Below are 26,399 nucleotides of genomic sequence, written 5' to 3'. Positions count from 1 at the left end.
GAAGGAAGGGGCGCTTTTGTGAAACCCGAGTCTTAATGGGCACGGGGTCGGAGGAAGGCGAGGGGGGGGTCGAGATACGCCCCCCCGTCAGAGGGACCCCACCTCCTTTCCCGCAGAGTCAGCAACACAGGTGTGTGACAGACATCGCATGTGTTTGTTTGAGCGCGAGACCCATGTCCAATCAATGACACACTGTATTGTAATCATCTATTGTGAGGAAAAAGGTTGATGCCGAAACATAAACACAATTGGAGATAGAATGTTTATAAGAAGGTGCGAGCCTCTTTCTCCAGACACAGACCCCCCCCCTCCCTTTTTTTTTTTTCTTTTTTTGTTTCAGCTGCCACTGCTGAAGAATTTTTTGCCACAGCAACACTTGGCAACAAACAGTGAAAGTAAGTCAGACAAAGCTTTATGCTGAATTCCAGTCTGCACCAGTTGCTAGGTTGAGGACTTTTCCTAATTCCTCATATTCATACGGAGCTTGTGCTCCCACATACCCTCCTGAGACTGAAAAACTAGATTAAACTTTTCATAACCTGACTGTCTATCTACAGAGCTGGCGGGGTTCAACATTTTTAGGATATTTCCCATAAATTATGACGGGCTATCAGTTGGCCAGCTGTTGAATTCAATTCTAGTATTCAGAGTTGCTATTATGTTCATATGAATACTTGTCTCCCCGGTTGTCACATCGATTCCACCTCTGTATGCGGCGATGCTCAGAACAAAGGGCCATCAAATAAAGCGGCTCAAGCTATTTTTCCCTTCTTAGTCCTATTCAGCGGTGCAAACAATTCTGAAATGATATATCCATGCAAATGACTGTGTTGCTTTGCGGCCTGTAAGCGGTGCAGGTAGGTCAGACTGTAAACCACCCATTATATACCCCTGAAATTCTTGTTCTTGAATTCTTGTTGATTCTTGTTGTTACGGAAAACAGCGTGGCGTACGCTGGGGAATAAACAGATTTTTTTTTTTTTCCTTATAACCTCATAATTCCATCAATTTTCATTCTTTTGTTTTTTGAAGATTAAACATGGAAAATTTAATTTTTCCAGGAGAAAATAACTATTTATCTTAATAACTTGGACATCTATTTTTGTCTGTCAATTCTCCCTCAGTATGTGACCTTCTGCTTTAACCCTATTGTTGATATTTACGCAAAGCATCTGCAACTATTCTGATATTATCAAATAAGATAAGATAAGATAAGAACAACTTTATTAATCCCGAAGGAAATTGTTGTGCCAGAGTTACAGAAAATATAACAGTAATAAATAATAAAAAGAAAATAAAAAGAAAAAGGCAGAATTAGAAATAAAAATAAACTATAAACTGTAAAGTGTCTCAGTGAAACTATAAAGTGTCTTAGTAAACAAGTGAGGTAAGGAGTGCACAATAGTATGATAAAAGGAAAAATTGTAGTGTAGCTGTTATGAAATGAAATATTGCACAGTTCTGAATATTGCACAGTGAAATGAAATATTGCACAGTTTTTTTTTTACTCTAAAATGTAAAATGTAAGCACTCAGTTTTGTTTTGTTTTGTTGATTATAATTTCTCTTTTATTTCACACAAATTATTTCACCTCCTAAAAACGTGTTAAATAGTAGCTTTTTGTTTCTATTTACCTTCCGAGAAGCAATATCCGAGGTTTAAGTCGTGTGCTTATTTTCAACTGGTCACTTTTAATTTGTTGGACAGCTTATTGTCTTCTCATTTAAAATTGTGGACAATGACACATTTAAATAACAAAAAAAAAAAAGACTTCCTTTTCCCTTTAACACTCACTGAAATGCTCGAAACGGTCTTAAACCTCACACATTTACTTCCTCCGCGAATTTTGACGCATTCAAATGCAAAAAAAAAAAAAAAAGAAAAAAAGGAGCCGCGGAGAAAAATTTGCATTTGAAATTTCCGACAGTTCCTGAAGGTGGCAAGAGTTTCTCAGGAGCAAAAGCGCCGCTCTCCGCCCACGCCCCTGGACACACGCACACGCAAACACACACATGCATATACACGTGTACGCGCATGCACACACGCATTCCTGCAGGCGGGGCCCTATGACGTGCGGTTTGTGAATGAGGGGAGCAAAGACGCACGGAGCGCAACGGCGGCAGAGCCCGGCAGCGGACAGGAGAGGCAACACAAGCCGGACAAATGGATCTCCTCGGCGGAGTCGGGCCTTTGCTATTCTCATATGTGCTCATAAATGGTATATTCATTACTCTGCAGACTAAAGAAGGTGAGTGTAAATTGAAAACTTTTTTTTTTTTTTTTTTCCTGCCCCTCCTCGAGAATCCAAAGAAAGTTGTGCGTGTAAGACGCGTGTTCCATGCGGGAGCTGTTAGAAACTTTAAAACCAGAAAACATTCCTGGTTTTCACGCAGTTTACCTGCGTGCGGTAATATATGTAACATGTTGTTTAAGTATTACTTTATTTAAAAGAAAGGAAAAAAAAAAAAAAAAGTGAAATCGTCCCGAGTGTGCGCTTCCCTGAACTTTCACACTCCAGCAGGTGAAAACTTTTTTTTTTTTTTTTTTTTAAACTCACGGAACTTTGTCAAAGTCCGCTTCCGGTCGGGTGAGTCAGCTGGAGGGCAAGACATGAAGTGAACCAGAAAAAAAAAACAAACAAAAAAAAAACTTTCTCACACTTTGTTGTTTTTTTTGTTTTCTCCCCCCCCCCAATGCGTTTTCCGCAGAGGTTCTGCTGGACATGCAGGCCGCCGGTGGGGAACTGGGCTGGCTGACATGGCCTATAGATCAGGACAAATCTGGGGTGAGTACCTCTCCGGGCTCTCTCATCTTTTTATTTTTATTTTGTTTTCTTTTTGCTTGGAATTTGAACCTTAAGATGCTGAAAAGCGAAAGCCTTAACCAAATATTTGACCTCTCGCCCGGTGAGGGTTTGCTGTTTGTGGGGCCTCGGCATGTGTGTGTGCACTGTGTGGCAGTTGGACTCTGGTGGTTCTGTTTGAATCTGGATGTGAAGAAGGTGCCTGCACAGCGTGGCTGGAGCCACGGCAGACAGAATAAGCTGCTCGCCCTGAACTGGGAATACTTGTGGCTTCTTGCGGTTTTCAGGGCTCCAGTTCTAGAATTGTATGCTGGAGAGCAATTAACTTTTTAACTCTGCAGCATGTGGTACCTCTTTTTGCAAGGGTTTTTATTTTTTTAATGCAGCCAGCAAGTCAGGACTACCTTTTTCTCCAATTTAAAACTCAAGCGTCTTCAGTAGCGCTGGCTATCTCTTGACCCGACATGTGCGTCTTATTCCGCTTTGTGGTTTCCAGAAGTAATTGACCAGTCAAACTCTCGCAAATCCGCTGTAAACGGGCTCATTTCATGTCCCGATGACTCAAAGGCACGCGTGGGCAGGCAGCTTTTACTGAATCACCCCATTTCTTGTAAAAGACGTACGACTGCTCTACACGTCCAATTACTTTTACCTCAGGTTCCGATGTCGAGTTTTCTAACTTTGTTGCACACATTTTTACTGCCATTTCATCATGTGACCGCCACGACTTGTAATGATTGTATTGATGTTTTATAAGGGCCTTGATAAAGTGTCCGCCAGCTGCTCAGTAACGGCATCTGTCCCGCCGCCGGACGTCGGATTTATACTCGGAGATTCACACCTTCTTAAGCGAAGCGCTGGGCGCGAACGCGGCCCCGGCCCCGCGGGGCCATTTGTTCCTCAAGGGCCGAAGTAATGTCGAATTTTGTCCGGATTTCTTTTGACAGGATTATTTGCGGCTGGAAATATTTTGGTGAGATGCCAGTTGGAAGAATGAGTTTGAAATAAATTGGTCTCTTTGCATGCCAGAAGTGTTTTCTTAGGCCATGGCTTAAGGTGTGATCTACAGTTATGCTGTCAAAGTTTATATGACAAAACTCTTAAGCATGTTATTACTGACAGGGATATCAAGACATAGCAGACGCAAATACGTGTTATTTATCTATTTTGGTTACTCTAAACGCAGCTTAGGTTACAGCGGTTGAACTCCAGCACCAGAGGCATGCGTTTTTACTTCTGCCTCCCATGTCGTCGCGGTTCGGCACGATACTCCGAGGGGCTCCGGCCCCGTCTGCGTCGGCACTTCTAAAACTCTTCGGTTTTGTCGTTCCCTTTCAGTGGGAGGTCACCCAGAAGACCCTCAACGGCTCCAAGTACTATACCTACGCTGTCTGCAATGTCGGCGAACGCGAGCAGGACAACTGGCTCCGCACGACGTTCATCCAGCGGCGTCCGTCGGCTTCGAGGGTGCTCGTGGATCTTCAGTTTGTCGTGCGTGACTGCAACTCCTTCGGCGGCGCCTCCATGACCTGCAAGGAGACCTTCAATCTCTTCACCTCCGAGTCGGACGCGGACGTAGGCACGACGTTCCGCAAGGGGCAGTTTAAGAAGGTGGCCACCATCGCGCCCGACGAGATCACCGGCAAGAACGACGTGCGCATCAACAGCGAGACGCGGGTGGTGGAGAATCTGTCTCGAAAAGGCTTTTACTTGGCTTTCCAAGACATCGGAGCCTGCGTCGCCCTCCTCTCCGTGAGGGTCTACTACAAGATATGCCCGACTACGGTGAAAAGTCTGGCGTTGTTCCCCGAGACGGTGGCCGGCGGTGAGAACCAATCGCTGCGGGAGGTGAGCGGCGAGTGCGTGGAAAACGCCGTCAGCGAGGAGCCCCCTCGCATCCATTGCACGGTGGAAGGGGAGTGGGCGGTGCAGGTTGGACTATGCCAGTGCAAGCCCGGCTATGAGCAAGTCAAAGACACGTGTCAAGGTAAGGGCTTTTTCTTCAACGGTTGGGATTTGTCGAGGTATATCGCTGCCCGTCCGACACATCGTCCAACCGGGTACACGTTTAACAGATGCCAACTGGTATGAGTCACCGTTTAGGTGTCTTTTAATCGCCGCTTGATATTTATTGGAGTTTTTATCATGGTTCAGTGGAATTCTCCCCGTGGCTGACATGGCTCCTCTGCAATGGAAAGAATGCTCAGGTCTTCTCGTCGTACATGTCCCGGCATCATCCCTGACCTGGAACTAATACCTATAAGAATTGCATTCTTTTGCATTTTCAACTGTGATTTTTAGCATTGTCAGTCACGGGTGGTTGTTTGCACAGGCGCAATTTGCTCAGGAAGTGAACCGCCGCCGTCCCCGTTTCGTGGAGGTTTCATTCTCCGAGCGCCGCGTTCTCGCCTGTAAAATACAGACGTCTTAACTCTTCATTTAATCCACGTAAACCTCTGTAAGTCATTTCTGGCACAAACGGGCTTGACAAGTCTCGGCCGTTTAGGTCTCGCTAATTACAGATTTTGAAATAGCGTGTTAAAAAAAATAAAAGCTTTTTTTCAACGATCCAGCTCAGGCACGACCCTTCGCAAGTCTCGTCATAGCTCATAACGCCAGCCTTCTCCGCGGTTACGGCGTGTTGCGTTACCTCGCTACGGCCTCGTCGTGCAAACGCGATCTTAACGTCGTCCTTCGACTCTGCGGCGATCTTTTAAGTCCTGAAACGAGAGCTTTAATTGTTGCCGGGTTTGTTGGAAGTGGGGAGGCGGGTGTCAGGGTGACTGCGAGTGATCAAAGTTGCCGCCAAGCTACTGTACTGTGATGGATTAGCATCTTCAAAGCTAGTGGGGGGGGGGGCCTTCACAAACCCGCGACTCCGTCCATGTCAAGCATCACAGAATGCGGAGGCCCCTCCTCATATGAACGGGCATGTCGACTACATGCTCCCCCGTCCGTCTCAGCATCCATCCGAACCCCCCTCTGTGCTCGTGAATCCAGCGGGCCTCAGCTTTGGGCAGTATTGTATGACTGCCAGAGTTCATGTGAAGATACAACACAGACATGCCAGGGCTTGTTGACATTTGTTACATGACTGTACACCTTATGACTCCCATCAGGCGAAATTACCCCCTTCCCTCCCGCAGAAGCTTTTTCTGGCGCTCTCATCTCTAAACACAGACGCCCAAATTGGAAAGACCTCAGCTGTTAATCCGCACGCTGTCCTACATCTAGATGTTCTCCCCCGAAGTAAAGCAGACAATTTGAGAAATGAGCTTTTCTGTCAGTGTGTCATTTTTAGCTGCGGGAAAAGGGCCAGGTAAGATGATTAGGGAGTGGACGGCGGCGGCGGCGGCGGAGGAGGAGGAGGTGCGGAGGCAGGAAGGAATGAGAGAGAAGTCATACAAAAGTGACGGAAAGGTTGTGTTTAGTGGAGGGGTGTGATTTTAAAACACAGAGAGGTGAGGAATGGAATGTAAAGGTAGGAGAACAATGAAGTGCAGTGTTTTCCCCCCGTGAGGTCGGAGGAGCTTACCTCCACCTCCTCTCCCCCTGGTACATTCCAGATCAGTTTGCTGAGGAGGAGCCTTCTTCACGGGGATGGGGGTGGGAGGTGTGTGTGTGTGTGTGTGGTGGAGGGGTATCTCTGGGTCAAGCCCTCACGTAAAGATGAGTTAACACAAAAAAAAAAAAAAATCCCCCCCCCAAATTTCCGAGATTTAGTCCAATGAGAGGTCAGAGACACAAGGTGGAAATGAATCAGAGGCTCCCGGCCGCGGACAAGATGAATGTGTTCGTAGGGATTTAAATGGAATCTCTATCAGACACATAGTTTATCATCCTGCCTGCTTGGCTGCTCGCTTTTCACAGAGAAACCGCAGGACTTCCAATTGTGGTGTTTTTTCTACATCCCTGGGTTGAAAGCTTCCATGTCAAACAATGTTTTCAGTCAGTTTTATGAAGCTTTAGTAAGTGAGTACAAATCAGTGACTTCATCTGTTTTTTGTAACTGTCTCTTCATCAACCCACGCTGCTGTAATATGCACTTGTCCCACAAACTTGAGTTTCTAGGATCCTTTTTTTTTATCTATTTTTTTTACTTTTTCAGTTGAGGTTTCTGTAGGTGGCACATTCTGGACTGCTCTGCCTTTGCTCATATTAAATACTCTTCTTTTGGACAAACAATCTCAAAACACATTACTTCCTGAGCTGTGGGGACTTAACAGAGAGAGAGTTTAGAACAACAAAAGTTAAACCTTTTATCCACTCCATCACATTTTGTCAGCAGATGAGGCTCAAAAATATTTTATGAATGCTATTCGATCCACTTTTAATGCTTATTTTGGCCCGATTTTCCACATTGCCACAATGTAAATACAAATTACAGAACCCTTTATAGCCCTGACATTTTAATTCACCGAGTTGTAGTGATTCTACCATGTCCAAAAATATCTAATGCATGAATTCTTCCAAACTTTAATGATGGGAAGACAAAAAAAAAGAATCTTAAAGTAGAAGCAAGAGACTGAGTTAAAAAAAAAAAGAAAAATTATAAAAAAAAATCTTTTTTTTTATATGCAATTATGTAATTGTCCTCGGTTTCCTCTTTTGACCACCTCCGCTGAAAGTTTTCCTTCACTTCTATTATGCCGTTGCTTACCGATAATCTTCTGTAGTACAACGGCACGGCTTAGCACGTGTCACCCCGTAAACGGCTACGAGCCGATCCTCCGGTCGACGCCTCTTCAGCCTCACGCACGCGCTTTACGACCGACAAGCGTCCCCTCGAAATCCCGCGTCACCGTTTTCCATTAAAACCTTATTTTAAAGAGCGACGCGGCGTGGAATATTCGGGTTGCTTAAATTGGAAAACGGCACCTCGGTCAAGCAGCTGTCCAAAGAGTTCCAGTAAAGTTATTTTTCCCGTTTTGCCAACGAGGGTTCCAGTAAACTATTTTCGCCCGCTCTCCTTTCTTCGTGTCTTCGAACTCATCCTCAGCTGATGTAACACACGGTTGGTCGGTGACTAGCTGTGTGACTGAGCGCTGCGGTGAGTGATTTGTACGGGTAGTAATTGACTTGGGTGTGTTTGTGCTTTTTAAGAGAAGTAAGTACCGGTTCTGCGTGCTTTTGTGAAATCGCTATTGCCGTCCCCTGCCTCTCTCTCTCCCCACATCCTCGCCGGTTCTAAAGGGATTTCTTTTTCATCTACGGTTTCCCTCTATTTATTTGGTCGTGTCTTATCTCGGCGCCTTCCCTACGCTTCCGCGCACAAAACTAATTCAAGAGATGTACACAGTTATGCAAGCTCTTCCAAAATAACACGCTGACAGACAAACAAAAGGATTTATTCATCTGCTGTGTTTTTTCTTGTTTGCAAAATGACAGACCAGTTGTTATTTTTGGCCGGAGCGCAGGTCATGAATATGAGTTTAAACATCCCGTTTCACATGGCCCTGATGGGGGGGCTGCTGAGGCTGCACACTTCTCCTTTCGCCGGCTTGGAAATACAGCTTTCCATCCAAATGTGACTCCCGAAAAACATTAAAAGCGGGCTAAATTTGGGCTCGGGCTGCCGATCGGTCTGTAAATCAGAGGAAAAAAAAAAAAAAAAAAAAAAAAAGAAACGCCCTTATAGGCAAATTGGCTGTGAATATAACAAGAACTGAAGTCGCGACTGGCACCGTGGCTGGCGATTCTTGTTCGCATCCGGATTTGGGTTCCTGCTTGTTCATGTGGAAATGCATCCCGCGAGAAGCTGCTGGTCACATGACTCACGGCAATTCAGCATATCCGCCGCTGCCAACCGCTTCTCCTTAATCACCCCTCGCTCTTAAGGCGTCGTCCCGATTTTTCGTGAAAACCGAGATACGCGAACGCGGCCGACGCGCTTCAGGATCTCGGGGATTTGACCGAGTTGACACCGAAGGGATTTCCCCTAATGGAATCATATCACTTCGGTAAGATAATCCCCACAATGAAATTTCCCGCCCTGACAAATTTCCTCGGCTCTTGATCCCCGTAGAAAGTCATAAGCCTCTGACTTATACATAGTACAGCGCTGCACATTTTGCTGCGAAGGCCGGAACACAAAGTTTTCTTCCCCGGCTCACTGAAACCACCGTGATTTCGACAATTTGGGGATTCTTCTGATCTCTTGCCAAGGTAACGTCTGCCTGGCGGTTGGAACTGGAGGGAGTCGGTTGGGTAATGAGGAGGCACTTTCAAGTGGTATCATGCACCATCTTGTTTGACCGTGTTTGGAGTTGAGAGAATGCTGGCAATTTCTGCTAAGAATATGTCAGGAAATGTTGCATTGTTCAGATCTGATGCCTTCTCATTCTTTATTATGGATTATAGATTTTTTTTTTTTTTTTTTTTGGATAATTGAGCTATATGTCATAGTTGAGACTTTGGGGTGCCAGATATGTAAAAGTTGATTTGTGTTAGCTACGATTAACACAAAATTACCCCTATGATTCTAACGTAAAGGCTCTTTTGATGATGTTCTGTGAGACGATAATAAGAAATTCAATGAAGCTGGCTAATTGAAATATGACTTTCAGACACTTTTAATACATTTATGTGCTTTAAAATCAAGGTTATTCTGTGCAAAGCCGTCCATCCTCTCTTTCACTAGCGTCACTGGACGAGAGGCGGGGTTCACCCTGGACCGGTCGATCTCGGGGCTGCACACGGAGACCAACAACCATTCACTCTCTCATTCACACACTTCGTGCAATTTTTTTTTTTTTCCAATTTATTCCGATTAGCCTCCTGCATGTTTTTGGACCGCGGGAGGAAACCGGAGAACCGAAGGAAACTCATGCAGACACCGGGAGAAAAGGCCCCCCTGTGGGAACTGAACTGGGGTGAGGCGGATGCACTAACCACTGCACCACCCTGCCGCCCCACAAATCCATGTCAAAATAAATAAAGTTAATATAATCATACATAGCTCTCTTTCCAATATTTGGAAACTTTTCCCCTTTCGGTTCTCAGTCACTTTCTTGTTACTTTTCGCCGAGTCCTCTGGCTCTGCCTTCAGTTTTATTGTTCCCTTTATAAATTATTATTTATTTAACTTTGTAATTTACAATGTCGATCATTTATACAGATACAGGCTGGATAACGCAGACACTTTTGTTAGTATTTTCCCACAATATTTTAGAGATTAAGTGAGACTCCCCCATGCAAACTACCCTTTTTTTTTTTTTTCGTGTTAAACAAAATGTTCAAATATCTGACACGCCATCATCTTTTTAATAAGAATACGCAAACTTGTTTGCGCTTGCACGAATTCATCCCAGTGGTGAATGAGAGGTCACACACACGTCTCTTGAAATCGCATCTGTCCCTTTAGCCGACCAGATGTTCAAACTAGCTAAGCAGTGAGGTGCTAAGGGTGTTGTTAAGAGTGTGTGTTTGCATGCACGCGCGTGTGTGTGTGCGTGTGTGTGTGTGTGTCCTAAGACAAAACAGGGAAAAAAGCCGACAGGAATTATATGGCCTTTTTATTGTTATAACATGCACTATTTTTTAATGTTTATTTTTGTGGAATCGCCAAGTATTCAGAATGTTTTCATTTTGTTATATTTTGAATCTAACGGATCGTGTTACTAACTGAACAAGAATCTTGTATAGAATTTGCGAGTCCCTATAGGACGAGCTGCCTATTCTCTCCCTTTGCCGAATATAATGTTTTAACCCTCATGAGTATTTAAAAGAGATTTTATCGGAGTAGAAAGCCCATAGATGATGACATTTGTTGCTTCTTGAATGAAACTTGGATAGATATTAAAGACAACGATAAGAGCCGGTCACGCTTCTCTTATTGAGGTATTATCGTTTTTAACGATGGACTCGAGTAATCCTTTCTGTCGCACCGATAATCCAATTAGAGGCCTTTCGAAGGTAATCAGGTTTATTACTTAATCCTAATTACATTAAAACCATTACTTTATAATCCTGTGGCAGAGAAGATCTTTGTGTCCAAGCGGATTGTTGTACAAGCGAATGCAAATAAATGAAACGGCCACAGCCGTAAACTGATGCGTTTACATCTTAATTAGAATATTAATAACATGGTTATTAATCAGCTGATCGATATAAAAGAACGTGTTTTAATTCAGTGATTTTTTTTAATTTATTTTTTTTATATGTCTGCTATCAGTCAGTTGAGCACACCTCAGCAATTTGTTGTAATTTCTACGTATTGCCGGTGGTAGAGAAGTCGGGATATATTTCCTCTATGTGACATTCCTGAGCCTGAATATGTGTGTTTTTGGTGGTGGCGGTGGGGGTGTTATAGCAATGTGGAGCACATTGTGTGCCCACCCCTTGCTCCCCCCTCCCACACACACACACACACACACACACACATGCACACCACCCCTCATTGCTAACTGGATGAGCGGAAACCGGAGGTCACCTAATCCCTCGGTTACTCCCCAGCCTGTTGGCTCAGGGCTTTCTATTGTCGCTCTGCACTCTGTGGACACACTCAGCCACTTTCCACTTTGTTGTCCTGTCTGATAAGTCATTTTGTTTACCGATGCATTTTACCCGGAAACAGACGGTCATCTGGATCCAACCCGTGAGCCGAAACGGCGCGACGCCGTTGGGTTTACCGCCCGGAGATGACCGGCTATGTACGGGGAAACGTAAACAAACAACCGTGACCGTGACCCTTACGGAGGCGTCTCTGCCTCTCGTTTTCACGCTCCGGATCGGTTTCTTTTACGGGATCCACTTCGGAAAGGAGCGGAAACACACGGGAGCGAGTTTTGAACCCCCGCCCCCCTCCGACTCCACTCCTCGCCGGTGAACAGAATGGACGGAGGGGCCGAGAGGAGAGAGGAGATTGGGGGAATTTATTGTGTTTGTTAACAACCCCAGATGAAAGCCTGAGTGCAATTGTAAAACAGATGTAATACCCTTACAGCTGCTCCATTGGTCAGCTAATCCTTCTGACTAATGACCAACCCCCCACGCACCCACACACACACACACACACTTCCATCAGTCCTTACACCTTTTCTGCCCCCCCCCTTTTACCTCCATGACCCCTGGCTCATGTCACCTCCCCCATTAGAGACCCTCATTGTTCCACTCCGGCCCCCCTCCGCCCCCCATCTCAAATGTTAATGATACGTTGTCACCCGGAAAAAGAACAGAATTAAATGACACATCGCAATTTCGATTCAGACCGACTCGCCGGGGAAAAACCAGGGGCGGTGGGGGAGGCGGGGAACCGAAAAGCAAGAACACCCTTTGGCACTATCCAACACCGACCGTCTGCTCTAGTTAAGATATCTGTTCCTCGAGCGTCCGTGTATCCAGTGTTTCTTGTGTAGGCTGGTCATACTTTTGGATTTAACACTCCCCACGAGACAAGCCACCGGCTGCTGCTGCAGATCTCTGTCCCTCCTCCTCCTCCTCCTCCATGCGAGCATGTGTTTGTTTTACTTGGCCACCAACTCCCCATAAGCCATGCGCAGTTTAACTCACAACTGCCCTGAGGCAGACATGACCTTTCTGCCTCTAAAGGCCCAGTTCCAAACTTGATTGTAGGGGCCCCCTTACCACTTACCCCGACGGTCCTGAGGGCAATTTCTGTTGTCAAGCCCCTATGTTACCCATTCATCCATCTATCCAACCATGCATTCATCACTGTCACCATCTCATCCATCTTAACTTCTGCTGACTAAAAAAAAAAAGGGGGGGCCCCCATTGTGGCTTTTACTCCAGAGCCACCGGGGCTCCCGGGATGCAGCGGACCCCATGCCATCGCTCTCAATAAACAAACACAGAGCCACTCGAGTCCCGCAACGCCTGGAAAATGACAGAGCGCCCCGCTTTGTCGCAACGGAGAGGCTAGATCGAATTCTCTCCGATCTTTCTGTCTCGGCCAGGATGAAAAAAACCCTCCGGCCCGCCTTGGAGTTTAGCGTCCGTGTACATGTCGGGACAGCATACTTTAGCTTCCTTTTTGGTTATTATTCTGTTTCAGTGTTCTGGTAGAGTCACCGCCGGTTCTTCTCTTGGTCACGCTTCCCTGTATTTCCATTCTTTGATTGGCTGCTTTAGGAAGGAAATGCTGCGTCAGCCTCAGTCTTCCTGCTTCCTGTTGTGCTCAGAAACAATTTAAAGTCCCGCTCCCCCCCCTCCACCTTCTCCATTCATCCAGGAAGTTTCCTTTGACTGAACTTTTGATTTTTTTTTTTTTTTTTTTTGGCCAAGGAATACCTCAGCAGAGAGTCACTTTCGGTTATATTATGGCGAGACGTTTGTTGAAGATACACCGCACGAGCTTTCGACGCTCACAAGTTTCGTTAAGTTTCGAAGCTGACGTTTGCTTTTCGATTGAAATACATCCCGTTTTCAGTAGGGTTGGGATTTAGTGTCAGGTCATCATCTCTACAGGTCTGCCCAAGATGCAGTGCAGCCACCACTGGAGCGGCAAAAAGAGGCCAGTCCTCTTCTATTCAGATGCCATGTGGCATTTCGGCTATTCCCATCTGCAATGCTCGTGTGTGTGTGTGTGTGTGTGTGTATGTTTTCTCTTTCAGCACTTGAATGGCATGGCATTCTCCTTGCCTGCTGGTCAGTGTTGAATAGCAATGTTAATGGGTTAGCTAGGGGGCCTTTTTAGTTGGGACTGGGTGGAGAGAAAGGAGGGGAAGAAGGAATTTGGGGATTACGAGTGAGGAGAGGTAGGGGTATGAACCAGGGTTTCAGGCAGCAGCTGTTTCCCCTTCTCAATGGAAGAGTTGGACCTGGCCTGTCTCTTTTCTGTCTCCCTTCTTTTCTTTAGTCCTCAGCAGGATACAGTATTCCCACTCGCTCTAGAACCTCCTGTTTATTACCAAACTGCCACACTTCTTCCTCGCCATCCTTTGACTCGGCCCCGTTAATGATTAGCGGCGGCTTTTAGCGCAGCGGCAGCAGCTGCGCAAGACGGAAACAAGATGCTGTCTTTCGGACAAAAAAAAAAAAAAACTTTCCGATTCTTTCCCCGCTGTGTATTTTTCTTTCCGCTATTGTTAAAGTGCCCTTAACTTGCTACACACCTCTTCACGGCGGCTCCGCTGCAATTTGGCAAACCGCAACGAGAGAAAAACTTAATGGAGTCAAAGAGAAAACTCACGGTCAATCGAGCAAATCCCCTTGATATGACCTAAATGGAGCCGGATCGGGCCGTTCTATGTTTTGTGTGTGGTCACTTGTGGCTTCCAAATGAATTTCGCTCAACCGAGCCGCACTGAAAGGCAACCGCAGAGCGAGTAACTATCTCTCAGTAAATGTGATATTGGCTTCGTCCTCGGCTCTCCTTTTAGGACCTAAAACTCTATATTTGCCTTCGACTTGGTGTATCGTCGCTTCTCCCGGTTTCGCCGGCGTGAGATCCACTCTCCGTTCTACTTTATCTGATCTCCATCTCACTATAATCCCTCTTATTTCCATTTCAGTTTTCTTTTCTCTCTCTTTCCTGTCCTGTTTATCCTTGGCGTTCATGCCGGTTCTCATTTGCACTGTCACGAACTTGCGCTGTCAGTCAAACGCTGTTCAAACACTCCAGGCAAGTGAGTCGGAAGGAAGTAAAGAAAAGTTTATGGGCGTGTGTGTGTGTGTGTTTGTGCGCGTGCTTGTGTGTGTGTGTGTGTGAGAGTTGACTTGGCGGAGAGACATGAACAGGTGACAGGCAGCAGACTTAATCCCTCGTCTGATGTCCGATATATCCATGTGTCCAAGTGTGTGCTATGCATACATGTACGTGTATTTGGTGCATATATACGAGCGTGGGTGCCTGTGTACAGTGCGTGTGCGAGTGTGTGTTTGTGCGACGGTGCGAGGACACGGGGCAGCAGCCGTCGGAATGCGCTCTCGCGGGAGAGCCGTCTCGTTTTCACTCTCTTTTATGGCACACTCGCCTCGAAATTTCACACTGAATTAAGTTCATATTTCACAAGCGCCGCGCTCACAGCGCCGTCCCTTTACCTGTCGTTCTCAGGAACCAGTCGGAGGTGTGAGATTGCGAGTTTTTTTTCCGAGTGAAACGTTTTTTTACGGCGTTAACGCGATCTGTGAATAAATATAATAGAACGTCATGCCCCGATGGACGCTCTTATTTCATCTGCTTCACTCTTAGTTTTTTCTTTTCCTGCCTTGCTTTATATTGTTACATTTAATTCGCTTGTAATGTAAGACTGACTTGCTGTGCCGGAATGTGGGATGACTTGTTCTGTTTGTTGAAAGAGAGAAAAGGACAGACTATTAGAAAGCTGCGGAGGGAGTAGGTGGTTGAAGAAATAAAGTGACAGTGTGCCAGGTCGTCAAGAAGTCTGCATTTTTGCTCCTCGTACGAGCGGCGGCGTTGCAGGCGTGGACAGAGTTGTAGCGAGCAGAGCCTACACTCTGCAGGAAAAAGGCTCCGGTTTGCAACTTATTTTGAATCGGCTTCTCCGAAATTACCCTTCAGCCTCAACCTAAGAAAATCCCACGTCAACCTCGCCGTCTTACGCCCAAGTTGAAATGCTTCTGAAAAAGGTCTGAAACCGACGGGACGTGCTGTGACACATTAGGTTAACAATGCTGCTCATTCACCTGCTTGTGTAAATATCTTCTTTTTTTTTTTTTTTTTTCCCCCCCTCGCTTGTTTGTTTTTAGAATGTCAACCTGGATATTTCAAGCCCGCAGCATCGGGTCACAAGTGCGAGCCATGTCCTGCTAACACCCAGAAGCTGGACTCCGGTGCTTTGTTTTGCCCCTGTGTAGATGGCTTCTTCAGGGCCCCGAATGATCCCTTAACCGGACCCTGTTCAGGTGAGGACTCCCCTTTATTTCGAATAAAACCTTTGCTTTTCCGAACTCTTGACTTTTTGTACGTGATTTACATCAATCGCATGATATTTCCTGAGCATACCGTATGTGATTTTAACGGGCCGTGGTGTTTCATTTCATGATAGGTGGGATTAATAACGTGACATCCAAGATACACTTTCAGTGTTTATTTTGCTCCCAGATGTTTTCTTTCTATCCTCTCATGTTTGTTTGATCGTTCTATTCCTTCCCTATTTGTGCTCGCCAGGCCTCCCTTCTTCTCCGAGAGACATCGTGGCCATTACGAATCAAGTGACCGCGGGTAAACTCCTTCTCTCCTGGAGTCCACCCGAAGACACCGGGGGTCGCACGGATATCACCTACAGTGTTGAATGCCATCGTTGCGAGGGGACTGTGTGTCAGCCCTGTGGTGAGAAAATCCATTTTGACCCCGGGAGTATCGGCCTCACGGACACCAAGGTCTCTGTGAGCGAGTTGGACGCTCACCTCAACTACACCTTCACGGTCGAGGCGCACAACGGCGTGTCATCGGTCGCCGGTCAGGAAAAATCTGGGGATAAAAGGCCGCCGTCCACCGGTGCTCTGACCACAACTCTGAACTACACAGGTGACCGAGTGACTCGTGAAATTACTTTGTGCTTCAAAGAAGACAGCAGAGCTCATGTTTCCTCGAGTTTCACGTCCTAGCGATGCTGAAAAATTCTTCCTTTGCCCGTAGATCCGCCAAAGATTACCATGATCCGGCTGGTTGACAAGACAACCACCAAACTGTCAATTTCCTGGGACGTTTCCCCACAAACGCGGGTCAAACCTGCACCCTTCCGCTACGAACTTACTTACCGGAAGAAGGTTTGTGTTGCCCCTGACATGTATGCTTATGCATATTTAAAGCTGTTTCTAAAGGGTCTCGTAAAATCTAAATTTAATCTCCCCCGACCCCTCCGTAGGACCCGGATGTGAAGGGATACACTGTGCGCATACTGGATGATAACTTTGCCCATGTCGGTAATCTGGACCCGGGCACCACCTACCTGTTCAGGGTGCAGACACTTGGCAGCGACGGCTCCCCGGGCGGTTCTAGCATGGAGGAGCAGTTCGAGACCTCGCCCGCAGGTAGGAAGAGGAACCGGCGTGTCGATATTTCCGCGGCTTTGTGTCGGAGTAGCGCTGATCCTTGTCCTCTTGACTGTTTTCCAGGAAGCCTTACTCAGTCAACAGGCATTCTCATAGCAGCAGTTGGAGTTGCAGCCATGTTGTTTCTCGTGGTGGTGGTCCTTTTCCTTCGTAGACGGTCAGTATCCACCCTCCACGACTATCCTCCTTCGCTGGTTTCCTCTCCAATTCTTCTGCCCTTCCTTTGTGGGGCCTCCAAATGGCCTTTGCATTCACTCTCTCCTCACCTCTCTCTTTCTCCCTTCCTTTTGCCAACTTTCTCCTTCTTTTTATCGGGATCTGTGTCCCGGAGCTCTCGAGGGAAGAATTTGTGTTCAATGCGCCTTTTCATTGTTCAATAGTTATATTCTTGTGAATGTTGGGGCTTTTGAAAGGAAATTGGTTCAGAGTGGGGCATTGTTGGTGACAAGAGGGGAGGTACAAAGTGGTCCTTTCTGTTCAAGACTGCAAGCACAGTGCAAAGGTGACCCGGGCCTCTACTGTAGTCTGTCTGCTCACAACGCTCCCGCCCGCCTGTCTGTCTTTCAGATTTTAAATCGGCTTGGCAAACACACTCTATCGTCAGCTTTTATCAAAGGCCCGCGTCTATGTGAATGGGCACATGCACTGGTGTCAGGCACCTTTTGAAAGCCTTAGAGTTACTTGCAAAATCATCACAATGGGTTGCTATGTGCTATTGATATTAAAGCGGCAGAGCTGTTTTTTTTTTCCGCGGAAAAAAAGTTATTTGAAATTGAGATATTTATTTGCTAAGGGGGGGTTATTTTTTTTACGCAGGAGGAGAAACTCTCATACTAGGCAAGGACCGGAGGACACCTACTTCTCCAACTCAGGTAGACTAACACGGTCTCAGTCCAAGGTAACTCGGTCGATTTTATCAACATTTTTTTAACATAACGGTTTTCTTTCTTTTTCCTCAAAGAGCAACTGAAGCCTCTCAAGACCTACGTGGACCCGCACACATATGAAGACCCCAACACGGCCGTTCTCAAGTTTGCCACCGAAATCCACCCCAGCCACGTAACCAAACAGAAAGTCATCGGAGCTGGTGAGTGACGTCCCCCCCGGGACGATCGGCTGTGTGGCTTAAAGTCCCTCGTGCTGAGAGATTTTTCCAATCCCCAAATGTGTTGTTTATATTGTGTATTTTCAGCTTAACGGGTTGAGTGACAGTAGTTACTTTAGTGAGATTACCTTATAACTGACCGGAGTTCTCATACAAGTTGGAACAGTTGTTTTTTTTTTTGTGTGTGTGTGTTGTCTCGAGCTATGGGCTCTGAATGTTTTTGTTCAAACTGACATGAATAATAAAACAAAAGAAAGAGTTGCAGAAAGAGTAACTGTGGAAGGATGACTAAGCGATCCCCTAAGTGCTCATACATGATACAAATATTTAAGTTCAGCCACCTTTAGCCTTTGCTAAAACCTTTTTTTTTTTTTTTTTTTTTAATTTTAAAATTTAAAACTTAAATCCCCCTTCTTCCCAATGTGACAGTCCCTCAGTACACCCTTGTTTTTCGCGGGGGTTACGTTCCAAAAAGAACCCGTGATAGGCAAAATCCGTGAAGTAGAAACCTTTATTTATTTATTTTTTTACAATTATTATACAATTAAATACTCTATTATACATTGAAAAGAAAGAACAAACCATTTTACAGGCTCAATCATTTGTCTCACAAATAAAAGTACTGTACTTTAGAAAATTTTTTTCAACAAATAACTTCTGTGCTGTACTGTCAAATAATAATTTTACTCACCAATGTGAACAGAAGGCTTCAAATTGCGGAGATTAGCACCGACCACCGCGATCCCAGTAATTGGATTAAATGGGAGAAAATTAAAAATGATTTTGAAAAAAATTGCGGACAGTTGCAACCCTTTTTGCATCCTTATTAAAACTTATGCCGCTGTCGTCCTTATGTTTATTTCTTCCTTCTTTATGGGACGAAGGGAAGATTCATTGATTCCGTAATGCCGACCTACAGCGCCATAGCTTTTACCTTCCCTTAGCATGTCCAAAAGTTTAACTTTATCTGCGATAGATAGCATCTTCCGCTGCCTTTTGGGCCCTGCCGCAGGTGCTTTTGTCGGTCCAGAGCGTTTTGTCAAAATTATGGGTTTTAGAGAAACCCTAAATTGCAAGAGAATTTACACGTACGTAATGTAAATTCGGCAAGCTGTTTTACGTACGTGTGCATATTAAACCGCGACGTTATTGACGCACAGGTAGAGAAGAAGCGGAGTGACTTTTTTTAGCCAATCAGAATGCAGAACGCCATGCACGATGCAAATCCGTGAAGTAGCGAAACCGTGAAAAGTAAACCGCGTTATAGCGAGGGATCGCTGTATACCGAAATCAAACGTCCCGTGTAATACGCTTCTGTCTCGCAGGGGAGTTCGGTGAGGTGTACCGAGGTGCTCTCAAGGTACCCGGAAGAAAAGAGGTGGCGGTGGCCATTAAGACGCTGAAGCCAGGCTACACGGAGAAACAGAGGCAAGACTTTCTGAGCGAGGCCTCGATCATGGGCCAGTTCTCCCATCAGAACATCATTCGTCTGGAGGGGGTGGTAACCAAATGTAAGCACTTTCTTCTCATTTCCAAATGATTTAAAGCAGGGGTGTCAAACTCAAATACACAGTGGGCCAACGTTGATATTTATTGAAAAAAAATCTTCCTCCAGATATAACAATGAACCTTTTCGGGAGATGAGATGAGAACAACTTTATTTATCCCGAAGGAAATTGTTGTGCCAGAGTTTCAAGCATAAAAATAACAATAATAGATAATAGTAGGAAGGAGGGAGAATAAGAAATACAATAAAATATAAAGTGTCAAGGTTAAGGCTATCAAGTGTTTTAAGGTCTTAAGTACAACGATTTGAAGATTCCCTGCGGCTGAGGGAAGAGGAATTAATAAGTAATATGGACCAAAACAAGTTTTGCTAAAAAACTAAATATGGAACAAGCATAGCTTAATACCATACAATATATAACTTAATATTGCACACATGCAAAATCCTGTTTTCTACCTAAGTAGCAGGGTGCCAGTATTAGCATAAGGTCGCTATGACTACTGTACACAGAGGAGAGGGCGTTTATTGGTCCGGTTGTGATTTTCATGCCAAAACACCAGCAGAAAATTTTGGGATTTGTAGAATTAGCGATGCATGCACTGTAGACTATTCCGGCATTTGCGGGCCAAATATATTTACAGTGCGGGCCAAATTTGGCCCGCGGGCCAGAGTTTGACACCTATGATTTAAACTTCCTTCTCTTGCTGTTTTGCCACAGTGAAGCTTACTGGTCGGCTCTTTGTGTCTGTGTGTGCTTTTGTACAGTCAAACATGCCATGATTGTTACCGAGTATATGGAAAACGGAGCGCTGGACAGGTATCTCAGGGTAAGTCGACCACACATCATCTATGCAGGCTAATTTCCCTCACTTTCAGAGGCGTATAGAAGCCACTTCTTTTATTACACGGTGGTTATGATTCCCTTTGTATTTGCTACCATTTCAGATTGCACTCCTTAAATTTTTTTTCACTTTTAGGACCGGGACGGGGAGTTTTCCTCCCTTCAGCTGGTGAGCATGCTGCGTGGCATCGCCGCAGGCATGAAGTACCTTTCTGACATGAGCTATGTCCACCGTGATCTGGCTGCCCGTAACATACTGGTCAACAACACAATGGAGTGCAAAGTGTCCGACTTTGGCTTGTCCAGAGTGCTGGAGGACGACCCGGAGGGCACGTATACCACAAGCGTGAGTAGATGTGTTGCTAAAACTAAAGTGTTTTTTGGTTATAAATCCTTTTTATTTCTCTTTCTCTCTAACTTGAATAAATTTTGTTTTTTTGGATAAGGGAGGTAAGATCCCAATTCGCTGGACAGCTCCCGAGGCGATAGCGTACAGGAAGTTCACCTCGGCCAGTGATGTGTGGAGTTTTGGCATTGTCATGTGGGAAGTCATGGCTTTTGGTGAAAGGCCCTATTGGGACATGAGTAACCATGAGGTGAGTTCTAGTTCACCAAGTTGTTTTTCATATCTTTTGAATATTTTTTTTTTTTTTTTTTGCGAGATCTAACCATTTCACGAGGTCTCATCCGTCACTTGATTCAACGTTTGCAGGTAATGAAGGCTATCAACGAAGCTTTCAGGCTGCCCGCGCCGATGGACTGCCCCTCGGCTGTTTACCAGCTGATGCTTCAGTGCTGGCTCCAGGATCGCTCGAAGAGGCCGCGCTTCGGAGACATCGTCAGCCTGCTGGACAAGCTGCTGCGGAGCCCAGACTCCCTGAAGGCCATCGCAGACTTCGACCCAAGGTAAGGTTTATTTACATACCGAACCCAGGGCTTGAAATGCTTATTTTTCCAGTGCTGACGCTATAGTAGCTGCCACTATCAACAAACTGTTCTATAAAACACACTGCAACCAAAACTTGTGCAACTGATATAAATTGTATTTCTAGCCTCATAGTTGAGTTAAAAAAAAAAAATCAAGTTTATTTGCTCGTGTCGGACGAAACCCTCATCATACAGAACAGGGTGTTTTGAACTTGTTTTTTTTGTCAATATTAGACAAAGTCCTGTAATGCTTTAGAACACGCTTCAAATATGTAGTTTTAGCGCGGCGCATCGGAGGAACGCCGTTCTTCGGCTTAAGCAAAGACACAGTTAACGTCTGTGAAAGTTGAAACGTTTAAAATATTCAACCGGCGAACAAATAGAGCACGACAATGAGTACACTGATTTACGTGAATAACTTGAAACCGGTTTCTGACTTTTTCCATCTCCGTTTGTGTTAAACTTGGCTCGGACTTGTTTCCATTTCTATGCGTCACAAAACCTCCGGCTCGTACAAAAATAACTCGAGGAACTCATTCAAACACCCGACTCTGCAAGACATCCACATTTACCGTAACGCCAAAAGAGCAGGTGCAGACAAACGCCGACAGATTTCCGACGGTCCGCTTCCGATATTAAAAAGGCAATCCCGACGCATTGTCGGGATTTTTCGACTAATGAAAAGAAATGTGTGTGTTCTCCTGGCAGAGAAACACCGAGTCTCTGTTGCATGTGACTGTGTGCGTGGATGCATATCTCCTTCTTTGTAAGAAAGCATTTAAGCCAGAAACATCAAGGAAGGACAAACAGCCGTCACGCTCACATCTTAATTGGTTCTTTCCCTCGACCGCTCCGACTGGTTTTTATCACAAACTGCTTTCCTGCGCTGTAATTATAGTCCGCCATTATCCGTCTTTGTTGTGGGCAGGCCTGTTGATTATTATCATTTTGATCTAGTTTTCTTTTCTCGCAGGGTATCTATCCGCCTGCCCAGCACCAGTGGCTCCGACGGTTCCCCCTTCAGGTCGGTGTCTGAGTGGCTGGAGTCAATTAAGATGAGCCAGTACAGCGAAAACTTCAACTGCGCTGGAATTGTTACCATGGACCAGGTCCTGCAGATGAAGAATGAGTAAGTGGCACAAATTTTTTTTTTTTTTTTTTCTTAAATTTGGCTGGATCTCATTTATGTTATGCATGTTGCAAATAAAAAAAAAAAAAAATCAAGCGGTGGATGAAGTTGTTTCAACCCCCATATTTTTCTTTTAATTGACTAGCAGTGCTAGTTTGCGCAAACTATTATCTCCGGCCTCATTTTAAATGTGAAAATTGTTTGAAATGGAAAAAGAAATGGAGAGAGAGAGAGAAGATGGAGTGGGCTCGTTTTCAGTCGTCTGGTGATGGTGGGTTGTGGTTGCTAGAGTCCTTATTCTTCATTGGTCTCTCCATTCTTTCTCTCCTTTCACCAAAACACACACACACACACATGCTTCCTTAAGAAGCACTTTTGCCAGAGCCCTGAAAACCACCGGTCTTAGTTGTTTAGGGCAAAGGTCTTCTGTGGCTTCTTTTTTCCCTCAACAGAGGAGGAAAGAATAGCCCATGAATCAGGAGAAACTAGAGGAGATTAAGGGACCGAAATAGATGGTTGTGTTTTGAAGTCCTCAAATTGGTACGTTTGTACCTTTTGGAAATCACTGAAGAGGTGAGCTCACAACAACGCCCCTTTGAAAGGAACACAGAGGAACTCCAAGGAAATTGGATCTTAGACGTAAACGTCCGTGGCACTAAGGAGTAATTTAAAGAGATGGACTAAAGTTTTTTAGAGGGGTGGAGGGGGCTAAGTGAAGCACATGCTAAGTTGAAGCAGCTTTACTTAACTGCAGATTCAACCAAATCCACCCGACCCCCCCCCCTCCCCGCCGCCGCCGCCGCCTCCTTGCGGCACACATATTATCTTAGTTGTGATTTGGGAGGATGGGCAGAGTCCTCTGAAGTCGTGTCACGGCGCACGTGTGATTTCATGCCCCCGCGTTTCCATTTCAGGGCATCTGGTAGCACTCTTGGAAAATCACCCGTTATTTACGACCCTTCACTCGTCAGATAAGTGATTCACGGTCGACGGGGAATCCTTCATGAGAAAATAAGGCGGTAATCAAGCCTTTTTGCCAAGCAGGTTTGCGTCGTAAACAGGCGAACAACGTGAAACGACGACACGCTAATAACACGCGATCGAGTCAGACGCGAAAGCGAGACAATTCGAAGCCGGCTTTTTCATCAAGCGGGGATGAGTCGGCGATTACTTCGAGGCTCAAGAGGCAGGAAGGATGTGTGTGAAATGAGATGGAAAGAGGCCAAGGTATATATCTATGAACGGCTCATCTTACACGCCCGTCATGTGTCTTCCTTCCAGGGATATCAAGAACATTGGAGTGAGGCTGCCGGGCCATCTGAAAAGGATCGCCTACAGTATCTTGGGTTTGAAGGACCAGACCAGCACCTTGAGTGTGTTTGCAGTGTGAGTCTGCGAACCGACGGAATTCGAATCAAGCACTGAAGCAGGAAGCCCTTTGAACTCTAAACTGAGCTGGAGCAGAACTGCGCGGACGGCTTTTTGGGGGCGACGGAACCGAGAAAATCGTGCCATTCGTCAGGGCGGGGGTTCGGGGGGGCGACTGAACCAGACCGACTTGCTGTACATTTTTTCGATTAAACCATCTTATCCACCGTGGAACAGAAGACACATATGTAATAGATATATCAAGTAGACTGTATATTTAGAAATCTATTTTTTTTAATACACGCGTTTTCAGGATAGATGCAGTTATCTCTCATGCATTCTTTTCTTACCTTTTTTTTTTTTTTTTTTTCTTTTAAAGAAAGATCAAACGATCAAGCCGTTTCCGAGAGGCGCTTCGGCTTTTCCAAATGGCGCGGTGAGCTTGTCGCGTAAAGTATCAAACAAGTAGGAAAGCACAGCGTAGTTCGATGGCGTCGGAGGAGCGGCCGGTGTTGATGTGGCCTCTTTTTTTTTTTAATTGGCACTTTGATCCGTTTCCTCTTCATCCAGCGCGGATGGGGGACTTTGAGCTCCCGAAGTCTAAACACACCGGCTTTGTCTCAGCAATTAAGCTATAATCATAAAATTAATGCGTTATAAAACATGTATGAGGTACTGTTTGTGTACAGCGTTTTTGTTTTTGTTTGGGCGATTCACCAAAACCACTGGGAGTAAGAATTTATAATGTAGCACTTGGATCGAGAATCGTGTGGTCTTGGCCTGTCTAAAGAATTGTAAAAGGATGTCCATCATACTCCAAATCATGAATTTGACAAAAAAAAAAACCAAAACAATAGCGTCGGAGCGAGAAATGTGTAAGTAAAATAAATTCCGATGAGAACTCCGATCATATGTTTCACGCACACCGGTAATGAAGAGGGAAAGGGTGAGGTTTTGCCAGAACTGCCCCGAGGAAAAAAAAAAAAAACACGATTTAATGATGATGAGTCTTTTTGTGGTTGAGATGATTTCATCCTTAATAACAGTTTTGGTTTGCAATTTCAATGTCTTGTTTAGTTTCGTAAAACGCCATCAAACGCTCCCCGCTCCCTGTCGATTTGAGCAACATTGTGACGAGATGAAATCATGCGCTCGGACCCCTCAAGTTCTCGAACTCGCTCTGGGAATTCAAAAGACATTTTTAAAGTGCCTGCTTTGTGGAACCCGAGTGTAGCAGATAGTTTTTCCAGTGCTCTTAATCGATGACTGCAATTGTTTTACCGATGTACACCTTTATTTACTTGAATTTTGACTTCATTTTCAAATGTATGTATTACTCTGTTGTAGTTGATAGATTCATTTTTTGGAAAAGGGATTTTCTACCATCTTTTTTTTTTTTTTTTTTTTTTTTTGAAATTCCGGTTTTACTGGTTGCAATTACATTTTGTACATTTTGTATGATTTTACTATTGACCGTGTTAGAGAACCGATTTAGTTTTTATTTTCCGACTCTTTCGCTTTCCCAAGGCTCCGACTTTTGCTGCCTCTCCCAAAAAAAAAAAAAAAAAAAAAAAGTTCATTCGTCAAAGAGCGACCCTCCCTTTTTCGCCTGATGTTTTATGTTGTATTTAATAGTCTATTTATTTTTTACTTTTATTTATTTATCTTGATAAAACACTGAGCTGGGATTACAAGTGAAGGTTGCTCTTTCATTCTAAAATAAGAAAAGGCTGTAATATGTCCCTCCTATTGTTTGAGTTATTCACATTTGAGATTGCTTTCATTTCATTGGTGGAGCAATAAAGTCTTAAAAATGAATTTGGAAACTCCCGATGTTTGATTGACACACTGCAGGGGAGAGAAATACCTCATTTCTATTTTTTATGCTTTTAAGGGGATGTTTATACTTCCACCTGGATATCCTTATAACACCAACGCATGGGTTTGTATAACCTCCGATAAACAGGTAATGTTCAGATATAAACACACAAACACCTGAAAAGCTGACTATTTTCGGTTGTTCCTGGGAACTTACTGCTGTGATATTTTCAAATAACATCGGATATGATATTTTTTAAAGGGATCCGCCGTTTTATTAGTGTTGCCTCAGGAACATTAATCTCGCTTTGTGACGTAGTTTTTTCCTCTGTCACAAACTCTTCCTGTCCTATGAACTCCTCATTTTAGCGGGAACGGTTATTAGAAAGAATCTCTTTGCTTGCAAACTGAAGACATTCTTAGGTGCTTTTAAATGCAATTAACCTCAAAGTGCCACACATCTTGCAGAACTGCATTTCTGCGATATGGTTTTGTCAGTTTTTCCGTCGGCTGGCTTCGCTCTGTGCTGCCGCACTTGAATACACAAAGCGAGAGTTAAGCTAATAACTCGTAAATAACATGTTAATGCGTTGGCATCGCTTTAGCTCGCTCCTAGCACTGGCCGACTACCCAAACGTTGTGTAATCAAAACTGACCACACACCAAGGTGTCGGCGTCTCATTTGTAGCGCAAACATCTAGCCGTTCATTATCGGTGTAAAACTGTGTTATTAACTCTTCATTATTATTAATTAATACACATAGAGAACGAATTTTTCCATCTATGAATCTGTATCTACCGTTTTGGTCCTTCTATCAAGCATAAAGTAGAATACAATGCCGGCTTACTTCGTGTTTAAGCACGTTTCTGTTCCTCTTTGTCCCAGACTTTTATCAGCGTACAGAAATAAAACAATGCTTTGAA

The 26,399-nt window shown here is 44.8% G+C and overlaps 1 protein-coding gene across 1 annotated transcript; it reads left to right on the top strand.

Moving 5' to 3' along the window:
* Positions 1–1,990: 1,990 nt before the first annotated feature.
* On the top strand, positions 1,991–25,475 carry epha2b (eph receptor A2 b). The gene is made up of 17 exons (XM_086158879.1): positions 1,991–2,248; positions 2,709–2,785; positions 4,142–4,790; positions 15,473–15,628; positions 15,894–16,253; positions 16,365–16,495; positions 16,594–16,759; positions 16,844–16,937; positions 17,597–17,652; positions 17,742–17,867; positions 19,211–19,396; positions 20,158–20,219; positions 20,370–20,579; positions 20,680–20,829; positions 20,946–21,139; positions 22,134–22,289; positions 23,571–25,475. Exons 1-17 carry the CDS (start codon positions 2,164–2,166, stop codon positions 23,677–23,679), a joined length of 2,967 nt encoding a protein of 988 aa, XP_086015005.1. The 5' UTR covers positions 1,991–2,163; the 3' UTR covers positions 23,680–25,475.
* The last annotated feature ends 924 nt before the right edge of the window (positions 25,476–26,399 follow it).

The sequence above is a fragment of the Fistularia commersonii genome, chromosome 14 (genome assembly GCF_037954325.1).
Source record: "Fistularia commersonii isolate RoL2024-O1a breed Wild chromosome 14, RoL_Fcom_v1.0, whole genome shotgun sequence".
Taxonomy (NCBI): domain Eukaryota; kingdom Metazoa; phylum Chordata; class Actinopteri; order Syngnathiformes; family Fistulariidae; genus Fistularia; species Fistularia commersonii.
The sequence above is the reverse complement of the archived record's forward strand: the minus strand, read 5'-3'. Positions and strand labels throughout refer to the sequence as shown.